The sequence below is a fragment of the Lynx rufus genome, unplaced genomic scaffold (genome assembly GCF_022079265.1).
Source record: "Lynx rufus isolate CCGP_SWC_20201006 ecotype Redwood Valley unplaced genomic scaffold, mLynRuf1.p SCAF_7, whole genome shotgun sequence".
In the NCBI taxonomy this organism is placed as follows: Eukaryota; Metazoa; Chordata; class Mammalia; order Carnivora; family Felidae; genus Lynx; species Lynx rufus.
In genome coordinates, this window is record NW_025814889.1 from 104,232,995 (window position 1) to 104,256,360 (window position 23,366).

The 23,366-nt window shown below is 36.9% G+C and overlaps 1 protein-coding gene and 1 long non-coding RNA gene across 2 annotated transcripts in view; one reads left to right on the forward strand and one right to left on the reverse strand.

Moving 5' to 3' along the window:
- ACSS3 (acyl-CoA synthetase short chain family member 3) overlaps window positions 1-23,366 on the forward strand; it is a 153,590-nt gene that overhangs the window by 53,828 nt on the left and 76,396 nt on the right. The window contains exons 5-7 of the mRNA XM_047066850.1: window positions 2,949-3,089; window positions 12,961-13,041; window positions 13,123-13,218. Coding sequence (XP_046922806.1) covers window positions 2,949-3,089; window positions 12,961-13,041; window positions 13,123-13,218 — 318 coding nt within the window. The remainder of the gene's footprint in view (window positions 1-2,948; window positions 3,090-12,960; window positions 13,042-13,122; window positions 13,219-23,366) is intronic.
- Window positions 7,916-23,366, reverse strand: part of LOC124502265 (uncharacterized) — an 87,834-nt gene continuing 72,383 nt past the window's right edge. Inside the window, exons 2-3 of the long non-coding RNA XR_006959886.1 lie at window positions 19,103-19,192; window positions 7,916-8,569 (exon numbers count right to left, since the gene is read on the reverse strand). This is a non-coding gene — a long non-coding RNA (uncharacterized LOC124502265). The remainder of the gene's footprint in view (window positions 8,570-19,102; window positions 19,193-23,366) is intronic.

Below are 23,366 nucleotides of genomic sequence, written 5' to 3' on the forward strand. Positions count from 1 at the left end.
TAATGTTATGGAACTCTTGAGAGGTTATCTGCAGAAAATGCTTAAATGACAGGATACAAGAAGAAGAGAAAGCATTAAAGCTATGTCACTTTGGTTACCACCTAGCAGTTCCCATTACCACATTAAATTCCTGTGTGAAGTTTTAGTAGTCCGTGGTTATGAACCACGTCCCTCAATGATTTTAATATTCTTACTGTCTCAAAGAATTTTGAGTTTCTTTCAGATGCCCTCAAGCATATTTTTTTTAAAAAGGCCTGTTGCTGTTAAGGAATACAAAGTTAGCAGTAAAAGAGGCTTGGGGTATGAGGAGGTTCAAGGAAAGGTAGGAACACATACACATACACACAGGTGTTTCTGTGAGTATGTGTGTGCTAATCGTGTATGTGTGGGACATTCACACATACAGAAAGTCATGAATTTGTAAAGAATTTATGCTATGCCCAAAGCTAAGTACTTTCAAATACTTCTTATTTAATTCTCACAAACGAATGAAGTAGGTGCTATTACTGGTCCCATTTTGCGGATGAAGAAACTGAGTTATGGAGAGGTCATAGCTCAAAGTCACAGCCAATAATTGAGGCCACAATTTGAAGTTGGTTTGATGACTTTTACCCAACAAGATATATGCTATTTCTTTTACTTGTTCATATGTTTACATGTTCAGTAAACACACTGAATATGGGTATGCAAGTTTCCTATTCAGATTTTTCTAATGCACATCTCTTCTGTTTCCTGCTAATAGGTACAGACCCACTGCTCCATCCCTCCCTCCCAAAATGGCATACTTTCCCTTTTTCTTGAGGCTCTTCCCTCTATTTTGACTTATCTTTATTTTATTTTTAAAGTTTATTTCTTTATTGCATGAGTGAGAGAGCACGTGCATACAAGCAGGGGAGGAGCAGAGAGAGGGAAAAGGAGAGAGAGAGAGTCCCAAGCAGGCTCTACATTGCCAACATGGGCCCTGATTGGGGTTCCATCTCACAAACCCTGAGATCATGACCTGAGCTGAAATCAAGGGTCAGACACCTAACCGACTGAGCCACCCAGGCGCCCCAACTTGTCTTTATTTTAGTTGAGGGCTTTGGATGTCTCCTGTCCTTTATAGTAGGCCTGCTGTTTAGTTAGTAATTAAACTCAATGGACTGGATTTGCTTTCAGCTTAGAAACACAAATTATGAGGCTCGGTGGTGTGTCTCATTAATCAGGATTGCGTTTTTGCCAAAGGAGGTAAAAACCTGGCTGCCACTCCTAAGCCTCAAGCAGGCAACGACAGAATCAAAGGAACATCACATCAGTCAACTCTGGTGCTCTGCCAATATTACTCTTCAGGAACGATAACAGGACACATCTATAGAAGTAAATGGACAGATGTAGAAGCTAATGCTGATTTTCCCTCTCTTCCTTTTGTCAAATCTTCTTTACATATGCCTGTAGAGGATTTTCTTAGCCTGAAGAAAAACCATTCATTCAAGTCCTCATTGTGTTCATCTGTAAAAATTTTTGTGATCCTCCAATTGACATTTTTCATTATAGGGTGTGATAATTTTTTTATGGGTCTGTGATTGTAATGTCAGAGGCTTGGTAATTTGAAATTTGTTGTGTTTATCTGATTCATAAAAACAAGTGGAAATATACAACTGGGTTACAGTTAACTATTTTTATTTATCTCTGGTACATTCCAGCTCCATCAGAGTGAGGCTGGAGAAGACAATTGGGCCTTATTCATCTTCATGAAGTTCTGTTCTGATGGTTATCTATTATTATTTATTCACAGAGGCATTTTATTTGTGACATATTTAAGTGTTATTTTGTAAATGTACTCATTTAAATACATGATCATTTTTTACAACCCCGATTAATATATTAAGGACCCTGAAGAATGGAAGTGGCCTGGCTTTTCTAAATCCCTCAGAATCTCTGGGCTTCACCCAGGGATCACCTGGATGAAATGAATGGTTACATACATTTTAGGTGGTGGATCTTACTAACTCTCACTGAGGAATGTGTAGCCTATACTAGTAGATTCCCCAAATGTAAACTTTCTGGTGTGTCATCTGGAGCTTAGTTAACATTTCAGAAAATAATTAGACATGTACTGAGTCTTAATTCTATTTACATAGCTGTGACCCTCCATTAGAATAATTTTCCCATAAGCCACTTCCCTACTCTTTATCTATGTGGCTTATTTCATTGGCACCATCTTAAATAAAGAGGTCTAATTCTTTTTAAGGTGTCTCTGACTAAGTCATGACTATTATCATAAGGTTTATAACACAGAGCTCAGTTCTAGGAACAAAAAAGAAAACAAACATGTCTGCCATATTAATCAATGACTTGTGGGAAAAATTGGGTAGCATTCTAGATATGTCACATACACTCATTAGTTTTCAAAATTAATTTTGTTCTTGAAAAAGCAAAAATAGATTTCTCCTCCACCCTTGAAAATGATTTAATGTTTCCTCATTTGGAAAGATGGCCTCAGTGTTAGTGCTAAGTTGCCCTTATGTAAAGAAAAATTTTAATGGGTTAGTTGATACTGTATTATGAAGACTTTAGTTTCAAAGTAAAAGAAGAAAAGTTATAAAAATAGAAACTGGTTTATAAAGTTAATGGTGTATGTATGTTTATGGAAAACATGAACCTCTGTTCGTTAAGCTCTGACTGTTGATGAAAACATGACTGCATCACGTTGAATTTCTTACATATTTCCTTAGATGTGAATAAAACATGTTCTTTTGTTGAAGCCAACATCAAACTGTTGGACTTTTTAGGAATATTTATTTTAAGTCATGACCTTGAAATATATAGTCTTAAATCTGCTAGTTAGTGCTATATAGGCCTAGATTTCCAATCATATGCTCAGACTAATACAGATTTAGCCAGTCTGCATTGTTCTCCTGACTTAACCTCCTCTGTTCAGTGCATATTCCTGTATACTTTCTGTGCAGGAGACCGTTCCCTTGGCTCCAGGTCGTGACCTTGATTGGGATGAAGAGATGGCCAAAGCACAGTCACATGATTGTGTTCCTGTTCTTTCAGAACATCCGCTGTATATTCTTTACACGTCTGGAACAACAGGGCTGCCGAAGGTATTTGCTCTCTTAAGAATAAGTATCTAGCGGCAGATTTCTTTTGCCCTGAGAATGTTTGATTACTGACTGAAAATGCAACTGTACCTGAAGGATTAGACTTGGGTACTTTGTACCTTAAAGCTATGTTATGTTCAAATCTAGAAAAATATTAATTATATTTAATGTCAAATGCTTTGCCCCTATTTCTTCCGAAATTTTCACATACATAAGCAAGCTGCTATTGATTTAGTAACCTATTAAAATGAATAGGTATTTGATCAAACATCAGTTGGTTTAATACAATTTTATAAAACTATATTTTAAATTAAATAGTTTTATTTTCTAAATTAAGGTGTAACTTTTATAGAGTATAGAATTGATTTTTGATCTAGGGGAATTCAATTCTTTGTTATAAATGCAAGATTGAGAATTGGCCTAGACAGTTTGAACAACAGGCAATTTATCCAGAGTATTGAACTATGTGATTTGTAGCACTGAAGACACTCAAGGATTTTTAAATCTGCTTACCATGAAAGGTGTTTTCACAAAACAAAGTTAGAAGAATCAATATTTTTGCAGGTGTCAGATAAGAAATAAATATCCTTTTGTCTGTATCTCCAAATTATACTGTTTCTTCATACAACTTCATAAAGGCTTGCAATGTCATCTTCCTATTCATTTTTAATTTTTTTTTAGTTTATTTATTTATTTTGAGGGAGAGAGAGAGAGAGTGGGAACAGGGAAGTGTCAGAGAAAGGGAGAGAGAGAGAGTCCCAGGCAGGCTTGCACTGTCAGCATGGTGTCTGACATGGGGCTTGAACCCAGGAACTGTGAGATCATGACCTGAGCTGAAATCCAGAGTTGAAGGCTTCACTGACTGAGCTACCCAGGTGCCCATATTAGGGAGTTCAGTAGTCACTGAATCCTAAAATTTTAGTGGGGGAAGGGGCTTTCACAATCACTCACATCCTGGAGGACAGTGGCCTCTTTATTAATAATTAGATTTCTGTAGCATCAGAGTTCTGAGAATGTAATTTGTTCATAATCATAAAATAGTGATTCCATTAGATTAGTTTTAAAAAGAAAAATTAAGATGTTCCACATCAAACTCCCTTGCTTATAAAAAAGGAAATATTTGGTAGGGAGTATATTCTCTCTGAGGACAGAGACCATGTTTTATTACATTTTAGTCTACCATTGTGCTTTTTTTTTTTAAGTTCATCTTTATTTATTTTTGAGAGAGAGATAGAGTGAGCAGGGGAGGGGCAGAGAGAAAGGGAGACAGAATCCCAAGCAGGCTCCGTGTGGTCAGCCCAGAGCCCAGTTGTGGGGCTCGAACTCACGAACCGTGAGATCATGACTTGAGCTGAAATCAAGAATCAAGACGCTTAACCAACTGAGCCATTCATGTGCCCCACTACCATTGTGCTTTGTATGTAGTTTGGTGCTTAATAAATTTTTGTTGCATGCATAAAAAAACAAATTTGTGTCATTGTGGAATCAATCCCTTATGATTTTTTTCACAACTCTGGTCTTCTGAAAAATAAATATTCCTTCATATTGATGACTTGTTCAAGCAGTCCAAATGATCTTCTGGACCCTAACTTTAACCTTCCACCTTCTGCAATTCTGCATTATGCACCAGCTGCATAGAGTCTAACTGGATGTGTGGCTGTAAAATAAAATGGGATTCACCAAGTTATACTCTAATAGAAAAGTTCAACATGAAAGGGAATCCCTGACCCTGAAAACATAGTATAACCTAACCAAATAAAAAAGAACCCTCCAAAAATCACTTTAGCTCCTATTAGCCTGAAGGATTCTTATAAAAACAGTTGTGCCACTTCAAGATTTTAAGTTACCCTAAATTCCACTTGGTCTGGATGGGGATGTCTATGGCAGGAACGAAAGAGCTTGTTAGAGACTCAAACTTGACTCAGCCAGTGTGGTAGAGATGAAAGTAACATATAGAGCATCAAATCTGAAAAATGGCGGTTCCAAATAAAGAAGGATCCTAGCTTTTCCAGGTGTTGTTCGGGTCAGGAAGTTCTCTCCTGGAGATGCCCAAACTGAAGATCATTTGAAGTTTCAGTCATTCTCATTTACTTCCTTATGTACCATCCTAAAGATAATCTCCCTTCACTAAATTGGAGAAGGCTTTAATTGTGTGGAGGTCTCTATTTATGTCAAATTCAATTCCATTCAATATACGTGTGTTGAGTGTTCATTCTGTGCTAAAAGATATGAGTGAACCACAGTCCCTTCAGTCTAATGGATTGAAATATTCATGAACACAGGTAGGCGAGGTAGACTGTTATCCCTGCTCTATTTCTCTCTCGGAAAAGATGAGATTGAATGGTATCTGAAGGATTCCATTCAACAAATTCAACAAATATTACTGAGCACCCAAGTATGTGTCTGGTTATCTTTTTAAAAGTTTAAAAGTTTATCTTCTATAGCCAGGACACAGGAACTAAACAAAGAGCTATTTAATATGTGGAAAGTGTTATGAAGAAAAAAATAAAGCAGGGTAATCGGACCGAGTGGTGGGAAAAGTGGGAGAGCTGTTCTATTAAACAGTGGTCAAAGAAAGCTCTTATAAGGTGGTGTTTGAAGGATAAATAAAACGTCTTCATAGCGTGGCATCCTAGAGAGGAGGGCACTGTTGGCAGATAGGGTCAGCATAAGCAAAGGCAGGAGTGTGCAAGAAAGTTTCCAGGATGGCTATTGCATGTGGTACTAATGAGGAGGATAAATGGTTAGATACATAGGCATAGGCAAGGGCCAGACTCTTAGCATTTAGCCAAGAAGTTTAGGCTATATTCTGTATGGAAGGGACAGAAGGCACTAATGCTTTTTAGGCAGGAGAGAAAAATATGAAGGAAGGTAAATCCTTGCAACATTCTGTTGGGAAAATAAGCAAGTACACACAATGGAGGCAAGGAGATTCGTTTCCAGGCTGTTTTAATTTAGGACTTTACTTAAGATAGCACATTTAATAAAGAGAAATCAGATCTGGTTCAAAGATAGGCGTGAGGCAGAGGACAGGTCCAAGACTCAAAACTGAGAACCCAGGCAGATGGTTTTGAGTACTTGCCAAATAGAAACACAGGATGTGGTTTGGGGCTGGGGGAAGCTGAGAGTTTTTGAACATACTGAGTATAATGCATCTTGGACCGAGTGTGATGCATCCTCAGATGCATACTGAGTATGATGCAACATGGAGATGCCTAACCAGAGGTTGGAGATGGAGGTCTGTGTCCGAGAAGTGCATCTGGGTTGGGAGATAGACCTTTGTGGGTCATCAGCTCTGGTGTTTAAAGCATGGTGGTGAGTAGGTTTTGCAAAGTGGGACATTGCAGAATGGCAAGAAAAGTAGTCATCTCTCAAGGTCCCTCAGAAATCTTTCCTTCATTCCTCTAGTGCATTTTAGAATTCCAGTTGCATTGAAATTATACATTGTCAACAAACCTTTATGTCACTTATTTTATTCTACCTTATGGATACCAGTTTTTATTTGCTTATCTTCATAATGTTGCATATTCTCAGAAGTCAGAATATATTTCATGTATCTTTGAATCCACTATGTCACTAACCTAAAAACTGGGCCATGGTAAATTCTCAGAAAATTTGTTAAATGATCTTTGACTTCTTGAGTTAGTTCCCAGACTCCTCTTTATTCAGAAGATTCTCATTTCACTTTTGGTAGGTATAATCAGGCTTAATGGGATCTGAAATTTTAATACTTGTATTTCTAGAATAGAAGTACAGGAAAGATGAGCACACATACATTCATGAAGCATTTAAATAATTTTAATGTCATCATACAATTTGTTCTCTCAATCTTTGGCCTTCATGAGGAAAAATAATGTTCTGGGCCCATAAAAATATTCTGCTTAAAAATACTTTTCATAAGCACATATAAGACACACATAAGGCAATCTGTTCTTTGGTTAGAAGTTGAAGATCTATTTAGGACATATTTGCATCTCTGCATCTGCCAGCCCTGGATTTGTCAGGTTGCTGTATGAGAGGTTAATCTGTAAATATTCTAGCAACCACAACTGAGCGACTTTGCATACATTTCTGCAATGTTGTGGACTTCTGTCCTGTTTAGTCTGGGTGACTCTATTCAAAATACTTCAAAGTACTGCACAGTGGAAGAATTCTGCATCTGGATGCAGGGGCGTCCTTTTGGGAAGGGGAGATTTAGTGATGATAATACTTCTCTGCTTCCAGCTTGATATCATGAAGGGACAGTGATAATTACACACACACACACACACACTCACAAAACAAAGTCCAGTGCCAAAACAGAAAAGGTGAACAAGAGAATAAGGGGGAAAAAAGCCAAGGATTGAAAGGAAAGCATGTGAGGGCATGATGCTAAGTGAAAGAAGCCAGACACAGAGAGAGAAATACCATATGAATTCACTTCTATGTGGAATCTAAAAAACAAAACAAACCAGAAACAGACCTATGAATAAAGAGGACAATCTGATAGTTGGCAGAGGAGAGGGGCTGGAGAGATGGGCAAAATAGGGGAAGGGGATAAAGAGGTGCAATCTTAACAGCTAAAAAATGAAGAAAAAAGAAGACACAGAGATACAATGTACAAACTATAAGGAATATAGTTAATATGTAACAACTTTGTATGGTGATAGAAAGTAGCTAGATTTATCATGGTGACCACTCCTAATGGATATACATGTTGAATCACTATGTTGTACACCTGAAATAATAGAATAATGTATGTCAACCACGCTTCAAGAAAAGAGGAAAGAAAGAAAGAGAGGGAGGGAGGGAGGGAGGGAGGAAGGAAGGAAGGAAGGAAGGAAGGAAGGAAGGAAGGAAGGAAGGAAAAAAGAAAGAAGGAAGGAAGGAAGGACAGGAAAGAAAAAGACATGACAAGAAGGTGGAAGGCCTTTTGTCCTGATGTGCATTTACACAATTTATGTCACTTTTATTCCCACATGTTGGGTGACATTCATATTTCCTATCCTAGAACAAAAAATAGGAGAAATACGAATAAAAAGCAGTGAACTTTTTTTCTTATCTGTGGTACAATTCTTGCAGTTAAGACGCTGAACTTGCTATACCTTTGCCCCTTCTATCACAGTTGTTCAGATCGATAAAAAATTATATTGCTGCTAAAGTATTCTCCATAGAGGTTGCTTCAGAGTCATCTGAAAACCTGTAGCAACAGATTTCATGTTGGATGAACTAACCCAAAAGGAGCCGTTCCATTCCCACCAGTATGATTCACTCAGTTCTACAAGTTTCAGAGCTTTCTCCTGAACAAAGAAGACGGTTATATTTTTCTTACATGTGCTTATTCACTCAACTGTTCATGTATTGAATTGGTCAAGAAATGTATTACATGCCTACTCCATGGCAGTTACTGTGCTAAAGATGAAGAGGGTTCTCCTCATAGCGCTCATCGTTGGGGGGAGACGCATCACAGTGTCAGGTTGCCACCCGGAGGAGGTTTGCAGACCCTGGGGACAAGGAACAAGACAGGAGAGACCATTACTTAACACAGACTGTGGCACTGGGGACAGCTTCTAGAAGAGGTGACACTTTCATGATGTCTTTAAGTACTTGCGTGATGAAGTAGGAGCTAACCAGGTTCAGGAAAGAGGTGGGGATGGGGGTTCATTCTAGAAAGAGGGGCTGTCATCTGTAAAGCCATTGGAAGAACACAACTACTGTTGGTCTATTGGATTTCTTTTAAGTAATCAGAACCACACCTCTTATTTCTCAGTGAACTGACCCCAGCTATCATCTGGTGGTGGCTTTCTTTTATTTACATAAAATACTCATTTATCCTTTCTTCTTGTTCTGTTTTTTACTCAACTTGTCAGGCCAAATTGAAACACACATGCACACACACACGTTTACATATGTATGTATGGATAAATACATATCTCATGTATGTAAATATGCATATCTCTTTTGTATAAACCTTGTTACACAGTAGGAGGACAGAGGGGCTCAACTTAGAAAGTATGAAGTTTTGTTGAGTACTCCAGACTTCTCTTACCTGATTTTTGAGATTTGCTTTTCAGATTTTTATAGATCAATTAAAAAAAATAGGATGTAGAATTCCAAGCTCCTAATCTTACCACACTCCTCGGTCTTCTCCTTTTGATAAAACCCATATTGTTTTGTATTTTTCTTAAGTTGTGGCAACCAACACTGCATACCACACTTGATACTGACATGTTTTCTGTTTTCTTATGTTTCACTTTAATGGCCCCATTTATGACGTTTTGTGGCTTTCCTTGTTTTCATAGGCAGCTCATTAAGCTGGAAATCATAAAGAATACCTGTGATGACTCTGTGGTCCTATTCTTGGACGACTTAATAACAAGAGTTTAATTTTACCTGTATGGATTGAAGTTTAAAATGCCACCACTTAAAAATTGTTGTTGTTGTTTTGTTTGTTTTAAAGAGCACTTTCATATTGCCCCCCTTTTGCATTTTTAAAAAAGTTTATTTACTTATTTTGAGAGAGTGCATGTGGGGCAGGGTGAGAGAGAGAGAGAGAGAGAGAGAGAGAGAGAGAGAATTCCAGGCAGGCTCCAGGCTGTCAGCGCAGAGCCCAACGCGAAACTCAATTTTCACAAACTGTGAGATCAGGACCTGAGACAAGATCAACAGTCAGATGCTTAACCAATGAGTCATCCAGACACCCCTCCTTTAGCATTTTTGAGATAGAATTCACTTTCTCATCTTTATTTGGGGTACAGGATGCTATTCCCACCCGGAAGTCTTTTAAGCTCTCCAGAAGACTTTAAGTGTTACTGCTAATACTCCAAAAACCAGAACAGTATATTGGTAGGTTCCAGGGATTTTCTGAGAATATATTAATTCATCTAATGGTTTTACTTTCAGGTAGATAGAGTGTAAGTACATAAAAAGAGTAGTAACAGAGACTCAAGAAAGTAAAATGCAGCATGCTTGTGTTTTAGGAGTAAGCATTGATACTAGGTAAGAATTTTTAATCTCATACTCAAGATTTCAAATATATTCTTAAGTAGTTTTCAGTTCCTGATTAATTTTGAATATTAGAATATAATGATTTGATTTTTGAACATGATTTATGTGTTTTTAGAGGCTGAACAGAGTTTCTCTTTTGCATTTTAATCATTACCTGGAAAATGTGATTACAAACAAAACAAGAAATGCTTTAGCACCTTATTTTCAGTCACATATTTAATATTATAATAAAGGCATTCTCTTTTTAAACTGAATCTTTCAATTTTTTTTACTTTCAAACTTTTTATGAAAGATCTAATGGAGAGTATGAAATTATGCTGCTCTTTTTTTCTACATCATCTCAAATACTCAGAAAATTGAAAACATCACCCAATACTTTGGAGGCAAGGCCAAACCTCAGATTTCTTATCTAGATTAATGAATGGTAAAATGATACTTGACAGAAATTTTTATCCTTATTCTTAAAAAAATAAAAACAAGTGGATCAAAACTAATGAAAAACAGACATCACAGCTTTTCTCTCTATTAGCTGCATTTAAATTGTTTTTAATGAGAATCTTTGATGGCAACCTTTAATTGTTTTGACATTTCTGCCTTTTGGGCAGTATTAGCACAGGGAAAAATAAAAAGCAGTAATTGCTAGAACTAAGGAACTAATTTTGCTAATAGGATACAAAATTCAATTGTAAATACTTTATGATTTTAAATGTGTGGTGTTTTTTTTTTTTTTAATGCCTGGCCTCATTTTTAAGTCTCACTTTTGTGGCATCAATTGGATTTAAATATCCACTATTTTATGGGCAAAGCAACAATGGTAAATATTCTTTAAAGAAGGGTAAAGGGTAAGTCCATTTGTGAGGTAAATAGGAATTTGATAACCTATTCCTTTAAATTATCTTTTTCGCTTTACAAATGAGTTACTTCTTGTTTATATTCTTTCTAGCCTTTTCTTCCTTTTTCACTTCCAGTTGATTCATTTTATCCTCTGCACCATAAATTTACCCAGTTATAATAATATTTAGAATTACTGATAACAACGAGCTCTAAATGCAAGGACAAGTAGATGGAGAGAAAATTCTAAAACATTAAAAAAAATTTTTTTTTCAACGTTTATTTATTTTTGGGACAGAGAGAGACAGAGCATGAACGGGGGAGGGGCAGAGAGAGAGGGAGACACAGAATCGGAAACAGGCTCCAGGCTCTGAGCCATCAGCCCAGAGCCCGACGCGGGGCTCGAACTCACGGACCGCGAGATCGTGACCTGGCTGAAGTCGGAGGCTTAACCGACTGCGCCACCCAGGCGCCCCTCTGAAACATTTTAAATGAAATCATTACTGACATTAATTTTCACTGTCTACCATAGTATATGGCTAACATCTATGAAAAGAAGCTTCACTTTTTCTTCTCTACACAATGAATAAATTTTTTCAGAAAAAAAAAAGTGTTTGCAAGTTGATTCATGTCAAACTACTCGAGGAATTGAATCATAAGAAAAGATCTCAATGGAACAAACCAATAAGCAAAGTTCATGGAAGATGGCACAGAATATACTGGGAAAAGAGCTTACCTGGGAAAAGGCACATGTGAAACCCCCTTGCAGGAGGCTAAGGTTTCTAATACGCGACGGTGATCAAGAGAACCAGCTGTTTGCTGACCACATTGTACAACTTAGAAAGTAGCTGTCAAATGCCTGCATGTGACATTTGCTGAGAGACCAGGTGTTTTTCTGGTAGATAAAATGTGTTCCTCAGCTTGATACCTATGTTTTATCGGTGCCTGCAGAGAGCAGCAATTTTAGTAACTAACGGAAAGTCGATTTGTTTTTCATTTCTCTGATTCTTGTACGTACGTTAAAGCTGCAGTTATGCCAAAAAGTCCCAACCTTAGTACATTTCTTAATTCCGGCCATGTTTGCCTTTAGGTAAAATATTAGGTAAGTTATTTTCTGTATGCAGTAATAATAATTGTTCTACTAAAGGATGTTTCAAAATACATGTGAGTGGAATACAGCTTTACTTTTTCACTAGCTCAATCTGAATATTCACATGGTTAAGCCTTTTCAAGCCAATGATGATTAATGTTTGTAATGAAGCAATAAATAAAATTATTAAATTTACCATCAGTTTTTATTTGTGGTGACTCTTGTGCCAGTTTTCAAATATTAATCTTGTATTAAATTTGAATACGTTCAGTATCATGGGTAGCTGCTAGAAACTGATCATGAAAGCTGTGGCACTGTGATGTAACAATCCCTACTTTTGCCCCAACTGTAATATAAGGCAAGTCTGTGAACCTTAGATCCAACTCATGAGGTGAGGACTGATTTTTTGGAATTCTAGAATTCATCATTAAAGAATTGTTCAGCTCTAATACTGTGCTAGCACAATCCCTAGTGTAGCATTGTAACAAGGCTCCAGTTAGAATATGACTTTGCTTCTTCTAAGGATCCTATTAATATTCAATCATATAATGGAATAGCCATCCTTATGTTAGTCTGTTTGAAGAGCACAGCTACCTTTGATTTTTCTGTATACACCATTTGAGAATTTCCGTTTTCATTCTGGAAATATGCCTGCAAATGTAATGTTAATTTATGTCACCACTGGAAAAAAAATTTTATTGCATGTAATTCTGTGAAGTCGTAAGTTTTCTTTAGAAAGTCAAGAATGACCTGTGAGAATGGCTTCTACAAGTGAACTGATGTGGACATTATTAATGGGGGAACCAAATAAATATTGAAGTAAATACAATTGGATGAAAACCAAATACGTACTTTATAGAATATAAAAGACTTTAAACAGGAACTTTTTGAGATGGATAGTGTGAAGGCAGAGAATCTTTTAACACATTGTTTATTGATGTTAACCTCATGTTTTCTCTCTTTTAGGGTGTGGTTAGACCCACTGGGGGATATGCTGTGATGCTAAACTGGACAATGTCTTCTATATATGGACTTAAACCTGGAGAGGTAATCATGGTTTTAAATTCATGTTACAGGAACATTTCTCTGATGAACGTATATGTATTTTATTACCTTCTTATTTTTTAGGTGTGGTGGGCAGCCTCTGACTTAGGCTGGGTTGTTGGACATTCCTATATCTGTTATGGACCTCTTCTACATGGGAACACAACAGTTTTATATGAGGTAATAAGATGAAATTAATACCATCTAAACAATTTTTTTAACTGAAGGTTTTAAAGAAGTGGTTTCTAAGTGGGAACCAAAAAATTTGGATTTGGGGCATTACACTTTTTTATATCTTCTTCCAGTTAAAAATAGGATATCAAAAGAGAATGGAATACAGAAAATAATAGCCAGCTGTTAAAATTGTGCTGAACAAAACCAGCAAAAATTATATTATGAAAAACATATACTCATCAGCTTGATGTCTATCCCTAACAGATTTCTAGAAAGTATTATACAAAGGCATTGCAATAAAATAAATGTTTTTTTTTAAATAAGGATTCTCTTTGAAGTAAACAAATTAAGCCTCAATGCTGAATCCCTATTATGAATTATGGTGTTAGTAACATACATGTAACAGAGTTGAAGGTGCCCTTGTAAGTATTTATATTTATAAATATAAGCTGCCTTTAGAACTGAAGAACATACAATTCTTGTGCATTTACCATTGGCCTTTTATTATTTCTTGAGTTTATTTGAAACATGATTTTAATACTATGAAAGGGGCTTGGTGGGTTTTTTTTTTTTTTTGGAATGATGTACTCAAGAGGAATGTAGATACTTTATAAATATTTTTGTGTAAAGGAGTGAATGTAATAGCTACATTCTTAAACCTTTTATCTGAATTCTGGTTTCCTTCATAGCAAGTGTAAATATCTTCAATTCTTTCTGATAACAAAACAAAGCTTTTTAGACCTTTGCCCACTTCTAGCTATCCCATCTTTATTTTCTTCTCCACTAAACTCCTTGAAAAAAAAAATACCCAGTTCACACTGTGCGAATTTCATATTCTTCTAGTTCCTCTTTATCCCACTGTGGTCCAATTTTTATCCACATGACTTCATAGAAGCTGCTGCAGCAGAGGTCAACAGTGACTTCTTAAGTGACCAAGTCAAAAAGTCTTCAATCTGATTTAATTTTCACTCTTTTAGTGCATCAACCGTGCTATTTGCTGCAAGTAATTATTTCTCCTTTTGAGCTTCCTGCCCTTTTGCTATTTGTTCAGGCTGTTTCTTTTGCCTGGCATGACTTTTGCTGTCTTTCCTTCCCTTCCAATCTTGAAGACTCTGCTTAGACGTTATCATCTCTCCAAAGTTTCCTTTTATATTCTTTGGTTTTGTTTAGGGCCCTTTCCATGGTTCCATTGCCCCCTGAGCACATGTCTATCACTGAGCACTGAGCTGAGCACACTGGTTTGCTTTGTCTGTTTGTATCCAGTAGAGTGTGAGATCTTCAAAAACCATTCTCCCAGCACAGTGTGTAGCACACACTGAACACTCAATAAACGCTCATGGAACTAAATTGAGCTCTACTCCTTTGTTCTCCTCCTACTTCTCAAGACAGCTTGTCCTCCTTTTCCTCTCTTGGTTTCCCTTACTTTGGTCCTAAACACTGGAGGTTAGAAGGGTCTTATTCCTAACCTTCTTTTCTCATCATATATATATATACACATCTTATAATACACATCTTATGCTCAAGATGGCAACCTGAACTCGCCGTCTCCATTCTTCCCTGCAAAACACATTTCTTTCCATGTACTCTACAATGTTAATTTGACCTGCACTTACTCAGTTATCCAAACTAAGAATCAAGGAGTGATTCTAATTTCATTATCCTTACATATCACACCCTATTGGTCATTACATTTTGTTGAGTTTATATTTTAGTACCTATCAAGAGTATCCTCTTTTCCATGCCTCCTGCCATATATTCAAAGCTGATATTCAGCTGCTATGCATATGTATGTTGTTGACTGGTGTGTGTTCTGTGTTTGACTTCTGATTTGATTTGTGCCTATGCTTTGCAGTTGTAGATTTCAGATTATCCTCAGATAATCAGTCTAGAGCGCATTCTAATGGGTGCTCTTGCCTTTAAAGTTCCTTTTAGTCTACCTCTCCCCTAACTCCAGTTTCTGAGCTCTCCCTACTTATGTAATTATCTGTCTTAAATGCAAAAGCCAACATAGAACTTTGTTGCTTAAAATCCTTCAAAGGGTTAAGTTCTACTTCTGCAAAGACGAAGATGACATACTTTTCTCTATTCCTGTCTCTAAATAGGACTAAAAATCATAAGAATTATGCCTAGCGAAAACATTACAAGACTAAAAGTTGGAGAGAAGAAGGGAAACTTGCTTTAAGGACCTTGGGACCCAAGGAACAACATGGTGATAAGACCCTGGGTTTTATTTTTCCCTCATATATCCTATATTCACTGCTGAAAAAGCTGGTAACCCAGAAACACCAATAACAACAACAACAACAACAACAACAACAACAAAACACACACACACACACACACACACACACACACACACACACACACATAAAAAATGTAAAGAAACATGATTCTTAAGCCAAAGGAATAGGAAAAAGAAAGCCTAAGTAAAACGTAAAACTTTTAGATGGTTCTCCTCTAGGCAAACACCATAGAAAAATTCATGCTCTCTCTCCCCACCCCCAACAACAAAAGCTGACCTTAGTCTTCCATATTTGTCAAGGTGTAAGGAGGAAGTGTAACCCTCCATCTTCCCACAGGGGTATCAGAGAAGTTTGAACTAGGGAGCCAAGACTTTTATCCCTGCCAGGTGGTAATGAGGACCCCTCAAACTTGTAGTGACAGTGGAGACCATAGGAGTCTGGACTTATACCCCCTCCTGTCAGTAATGAGGTACCCCTCTTCCCATTAAGGTGGTATCAGGGAGCAGTTACTCTTACCTCACCCAGCCAGGGGGTTATCAGTGGAAGCCTACTGTTGGAAGTGGCAGAACAATGAAAAGCATCCTCCCACTTGGGTATCAGTGAAGGCCAAATGAGGAATCTGGATTTTTATCTCTACCTCTCCATTCCTTATTGGAGTGGAACCATAGTAAAGCCATCTATAACAGAAGATGTAAATATGAGCCAGTCTTATAATATAATACACAAAATATCTAAGATTTGATGAAAAAAAAAGTCACTCCTCATACCAGAAACTAGAACGATCTCAAGCTACTTGAGAAAAAACAATTTATAGAGACCAATTGAGATGTTAGAATTATCTGACAAAGGTTTTAAAGGAGCCATGATGAAAGTACTTCCACAGGGATTATGAGCATTCTTGAAACAAATGGCAAAATAGAAAGTCACACTAAATGTGTAGAAGTTATAAAGGACAACCGTATGGAAATCTTAGAACTGAAAATGACAATAACCTAAATAAAAACTCATTGTGTGTGTGTGTGTTGGGGGGGGTGTGGTGGTGAAATAAGTGAAAGGGATTAAGAAGTACAGTCTTGCAGCTATCAAATAAGTCACAGAGATGAAAAATACAGCATAAGGAATACAGTCAATAATATTATAATAATGCTATATGGTGACAGTGACAGATGGTGACTACACTTCTCATCGTGAGGATCATGTAATGTATATAAACTTGTCAAATCACTTTGTTGTATGCCTGAAACTAATATAACATTGTATGTCAACTATAACTCAATAATAAATTTAAAAACACAAAACAAAACACCTCAGTGGATGGGCTCAATGCCAGAATGGAGGGAGGGGGAAGAAGAATCAGTGAACTGGAAGAAGGAACAATAGAAGTTACCCAATGAAAACAAGAGAAGGAAAATAGACTGGAAAGAAAAATTAGCAGAGCTCCAGGGACATGTGGAATGATGACACAATCTAGCTTTTTTGATATTTGCGTCATTAAAGGAGAGGAGAGAGGGGGTCAGGCTGAAAAAATAATGAAAAAATTAATGAAAATTCTCACCTTTTTAAATTTAGCCAAAACTATACATCTATAGATTCAAGAAACAGAGTAAACCTCCAGACCGGATTAGTCTACAGAAACACACACACACACACACACACACACACACACACACACACACATCATAAATTTCTGAACACTAAAGACAAAAAGTAATCTTGAGACCAATGGGAAAGAAAGAATACCTTATCTATGAGGGAAAGCCATTTGAATGACAGGATTTTTCTTTGGAGGCCAGAGGAAAGTGACACATTTTTCAAGTTTGGAAAGTAAGGAATTGTCAATCCAGAATCCTATATCCATCAAAAGATCCTTTGGAAATAAAGAAGAAAGAAAGACATTCTCAGGATGAAGAAAAACTTATAAGAATTTGTCACCACAGGCCTCCCTCAAAGGAATGGCCAATGGCCACTACTTAATGGTAAAAGATTTAATACTCCTCTTATGTCTAGACCAAGGCTAGGATGCTCACTCTCACCCTCTATTTCAACATAGTTCTGGAAACAAAAACAAAAACATTTCAGAAAGGAAGAAATAAAATTGTCTCTATTTGAGTCTGCACGATTATCTATGTAGAAAATTATAGAACATATAAAAACACATAATAAGTGAATTCAGTCAGGTCTCAGTATACAAGATAAACACAAATACCAACTCTATTTCTGTATACTAGCAATGAACGTTTGTGGTTATGAAAAGGCAACAGGAGGAATCCATATGGAGATGGAACTGTTCTGCATCTCAACTATATCAATATCCTGATTGTGATATTAAACTACAGTTTTGCAAACTGTTAGCACTGGGTAAATCTGAGTAAAAGGTACATGGCATATTTGCAGGTGAATCTACAGTTAGCTCATATAAAAAGTTTAATTCAAAAATTAAAAAAAAAATTAAAAATCTTCAAAGAACTCCTGTCTCTTAAAAAACATAATTCAGGCTTATTTGCCAGATACAAATGATTGATAGTCATCTGCCCTTTGCTATGTTTAAATCTTATTTCTGACTCAGCTTCCCACTTAATAATCCTGTTTTACAGGCACTTACGTGAACAGAACTGCCAGTATTAGCTTGTTCCTGACAGTAAAATTCCACTTGTTCTGATCATGTAATAGAGTGGTCCTTTTTCTTAAGAGATCAAGTTAAATATCATCTCCTATCTGATATTTCCTTTGCTTTTCTCAGGCTGATTGAGGTGTTCTTTGTGCTTCTATGATATCTAGATACCTCTGACCTTGTAGATTCAGTGCTGTGATACTGTAAACTTTAAGGGCAGGGGATATTTGTCATTTCTGTACCCTCCCCATGCCTGACGCAGTGCCTTCCAGGTGGTAGGTAAAATTTGTTGTGTAAATGAACCATTTCTAAGGGGATTAACTGACAATGCAAGTGTGCAAAATGCAGGGAAAAAACTCACTTACTCAATTAAACAAAGCTAAAATAAACTGGAAATAAGTTCTGATTTGTCACCAGTCCAGCAAGTGAAAAAATATTGATTAACCTCCCCCAAATTATCATCCTATTTGTGCCCCAGTTTTAAGTGGATTACCAAATTAATATTATTTTATTTTTGTCTGGTTAGTATTTTTTATTTAAGAAGCCAAAATATCCCATTAAAAAGTTAAAAATACATTCTTTTTATGGTGAATAGAATACTTCTTGTACTTCTCATAGGATTATCTCTTCTAAAGAGAAATAAAATCATATACATCTCAGTATGTTCAAAGTTTTATTTTCATTTTAAATGAGTTATAGAATTTCAAAGCTATAACATAGTTATTGAATTGGTGAGTGTGACAATATGTTTCCATATTGATGAATTTTGAGTTAATAAAAATTGATGTTCTGCAGTACTGGTTCATTATGTGCCCAAGTCATCTATGGTTCATAAAACATACCTCTTATTGAATGCAAATGGTTCGTGATATTTAATGAATGAATAATGAATGAATTTTTTTCTCAGCAAAGATCACTTTTTTATATTCTGGAACTTAATACACATCTATAATTACATCGGCCGAAAAAACTTAAAAATGGATATAACTAAGTTGGATCATCAGTTTAATTTCTAGATATGTTAAGAGTCACCCACCTGAAATGATCTGTGTTTCAACATGAACACACACAGCGGATATTTAAATGCAATTTTCTTTTCTGCCATAGTGTACATATAGCTGTGCATCTGTAGAGTGAAAACATATTAGAAATTCTAATTGTGGGTTTGCCTTTACTTCCTGATAATTAAACCAAATGAAAAAAAATATGTTTGTTTATTTTTGAGAGATTGACAGTGTGAACCAGGAAGGGGCAGAGAGAGAGAGGGAGACACAGAATCCGAAACAGGCTCCAGGCTCTGAGCTGTCAGCACAGAGCCTGACGTGGGACTTGAACTCATGAACCATGAGATCATGACCTGAGCCAAAGTCAGACGCTTAACTGACTGAGCCACCCAATCGCCTCGATAGTTACCAAATTTTTAACACATTACTATTTCTTTCGTTAAAACAAACAGTCCCACAGAAATCCGTGATTCCCTTATCCCCTTGCATTTAGAACACTGTCTTCATCTTTGAAGACTTGCCTGTACCCAGTAGTTGGAAGTTACTCTGCAGTTCTCACGTTGGCATCTGTCACTATCATTCCATAATAACAGTTTTTGATAATTTCCCAAGTTCTCTCTGTTTTTCCTTTTCTTTCCAGTGTATGAAATTTATTGTCAAATTGGTTTCCATACAACACCCAGTGCTCATCCCAACAGGTGACCTCCCAATACCCATCACCCACCCTCCTCTCCCTCCCAGCCCCCATCAGCCCTCAGTTTGTTCTCAGTTTTTAAGAGTCTCTTATGCTTTGGCTCTCTCCCACTCTAACCTCTTTTTTTTTTTTTTCCTTCCCCTCCCCCATGGGTTTCTGTTAAGTTTCTCAGGATCCATATAAGAGTGAAAACATATGGTCTGTCTTTCTCTGTATGGCTTATTTCGCTTAGCATCACACTCTCCAGTTCCATCCATGTTGCTACAAAGGGCCAGATTTCATTCTTTCTCATTGCCACGTAGTACTCCATTGTGTATATAAACCACAATTTCTTTATCCATTCATCAATTGATGGACATTTAGGCTCTTTCCATAATTTGGCTATTGTTGAGAGTTCTGCTATAAACATTGGGGTACAAGTGCCCCTATGCATCAGTACTCCTGTATCCCTTGGGTAAATTCCTAGCAGTGCTATTGCTGGGTCATAGGGTAGGTCTATTTTTAATTCTTTGAGGAACCTCCACACTGTTTTCCAGAGTGGCTGCACCATTTTGCATTCCCACCAACAGTGCAAGAGGGTTCCTGTTTCTCTACATCCTCTCCAGCATCTATAGAGACTATAGATTTGTTCATTTTGGCCATTCTGACTGGTGTGAGGTGATATCTGAGTGTGGTTTTGATTTGTATTTCCCTGATGAGGAGTGACGTTGAGCATCTTTTCATGTGCCTGTTGGCCATCTGGATGTCTTCTTTAGCGAAGTGTCTATTCATGTTTTCTGCCCATTTCTTCACTGGGTTATTTGTTTTTCGGGTGTGGAGTTTGGTGAGCTCTTTATAGATTTTGGATACTAGCCCTTTGTCCGATATGTCATTTGCAAATATCTTTTCCCATTCCGTTGGTTGCCTTTTAGTTTTGTTGGTTGTTTCCTTTGCTGTGCAGAAGCTTTTTATCTTCATAAGGTCCCAGTAGTTCATTTTTGCTTTTAATTCCCTTGCCTTTGGGGATGTGTCAAGTAAGAGATTACTATGGCTGAGGTCAGAGAGGTCTTTTCCTGCTTTCTCCTCTAGGGTTTTGATGGTTTCCTGTCTCACATTCAGGTCCTTTATCCATTTTGAGTTTATTTTTGTGAATGGTGTGAGAAAGTGGTCTAGTTTCAAATATGCATGTTGCTGTCCAGTTCTCCCAGCACCATTTGTTAAAGAGACTGTCTTTTTTCCATTGGATGTTCTTTCCTGGTTTGTCAAAGATTAGTTGGCCATACGTTTGTGGGTCTAGTTCTGGGGTTTCTATTCTGTTCCATTGGTCTATGTGTCTGTTTTTGTGCCAATACCATGCTGTCTTGATGATTAAGCTTTGTAGCAGAGGCTAAAGTCTGGGATTGTGATGCCTCCTGCTTTGGTCTTCTTAAAATTACTTTGGCTATTCAGGGCCTTTTGTGGTTCCATATGAATTTTAGGATTGCTTGTTCTAGTTTCGAGAAGAATGCTGGTGCAATTTTGATTGGGATTGCATTGAATGTGTAGATAGCTTTTGGTAGTATTGACATTTTGACAATATTTATTCTTCCAATCATGAGCACGGAATGTTTTTCCATTTCTTTATATCTTCTTCAATTTCCTTCATAAGCTTTCTGTAGTTTTCAGCATACAGATCTTTTACATCTTTGGTTAGATTTATCCCTAAGTATTTTATGTTTCTTGGTGCAATTGTGAATAGGATCAGTTTCTTTATTTGTCTTTCTGTTGCTTCATTATTAGCGTATAAGAATGCAACTGATTTCTGTACATTGATTTTGTATCCTGCAGCTTTGCTAAATTCATGGATCAGTTCTAGCAGACTTTTGTTGGAGTCTGTCGGATTTTCCATGTATAATACCATGTCATCTGCAAAAAGTGAAAGCTTAACTTCATCTTTGCCAATTTTGATGCCTTGATTTCCTTTTGTTGTCTGATTGCTGATGCTAGAACTTCCAACACTATGTTAAACAACAGCGGTGAGAGTGGACATCCCTGTCGTGTTCCTGATCTCAGGGAAAAAGCTCTCAGTTTTTCCCCATTGAGGATGATGTTAGCTGTGGGCTTTTCATAAATGGCTTTTATGATCTTTAAGTATGTTCCTTCTATCCTGACTTTCTCGAGGGTTTTTATTAAGAAAGTTTGCTGAATTTTGTCATGCCTTTTCTGCATCGATTGGCAGGATCATATGGTTCTTATCTTTTCTTTTATTAATGTGATGTATCACATTGATTGATTTGCGAATGTTGAACCAGCCCTGCATCCCAGGAATGAATCCCACTTGATCATGGTGAATAATTCTTTTTATATGCTGTTGAATTCGATTTGCTAGTATCTTATTGAGAATTTTTGCATCCATATTCATCAGGGATATTGGCCTGTAGTTCTCTTTTTTTACTGGGTCTCTGTCTGGTTTAGGAATCAAAGTAATACTGGCTTCATAGAATGAGTCTGGAAGTTTTTCTTCCCTTTCTATTTTTTGGAATAGCTTGAGAAGGATAGGTATTATCTCTGCTTTAAACGTCTGGTAGAAGTTCCCTGGGAAGCCATCTGGTCCTGGACTCTTATTTGTTGGGAGATTTTTGATGACTGATTCAATTTCTTTGCTGGTTATGGGTCTGTTCAAGCTTTCTATTTCCTCCTGATTGAGTTTTGGAAGTGTGTGGGTGTTTAGGAATTTGTCCATTTCTTCCAGGTTGTCCAGTTTATGGGCATATAATTTTCATAGTATTCCCTGATAATTGCCTGTATCTCTGAGGGATTGGTTGTAATAATTCCATTTTCATTCATGATTTTATCTATTTGGGTCATCTCCCTTTTCTTTTTGAGAAGCCTGGCTAGAGGTTTATCAATTTTGTTTATTTTTTCAAAAAACCAACTCTTGGTTGCGTTGATCTGCTCTACAGTTTTTTTAGATTCTATATTGTTTATTTCTGCTCTGATCTTTATTATTTCTCTTCTTCTGCTGGGTTTAGGCTGCCTTTGCTGTTCTGCTTCTGTTTCCTTTAGGTGTGCTGTTAGATTTTGTATTTGGGATTTTTCTTGCTTCTTGAGATAGGCCTGGATTGCAATGTATTTTCCTCTCAGGACTGCCTTCGCTGCATCCCAAAGCATTTAGTTTGTTGTATTTTCATTTTCGTTTGTTTCCATATATTTTTTAATTTCTTCTCTAATTGCCTGGTTGACCCACTCATTCTTTAATACAGTGTTCTTTAACCTCCATGCTTTTGGAGGTTTTCCAGACTTTTTCCTGTGGTTGATTTCAAGCTTCATCGCATTGTGGTCTGAAAGTATGCATGGTATGATTTCAATTCTTGTATACTTAAGAAGGGCTGTTTTGTGACCCAGTGTGTGATCTATCTTGGAGAAGGTTCCATGTGCACTCGAGAAGAAAGTATATTCTGTTGCTTTGGGATGCAGAGTTCTAAATATATCTGTCAAGTCCATCTGATCCAATGTATCATTCAGGGCCCTTGTTTCTTTATTGGCCGTGTGTCTAGATGATCTATCCATTTCTGTAAGTGGAGTGTTAAAGTCCCCTGCAATTACCACATTCTTATCAATAAGGTTGCTTATGTTTATGAGTA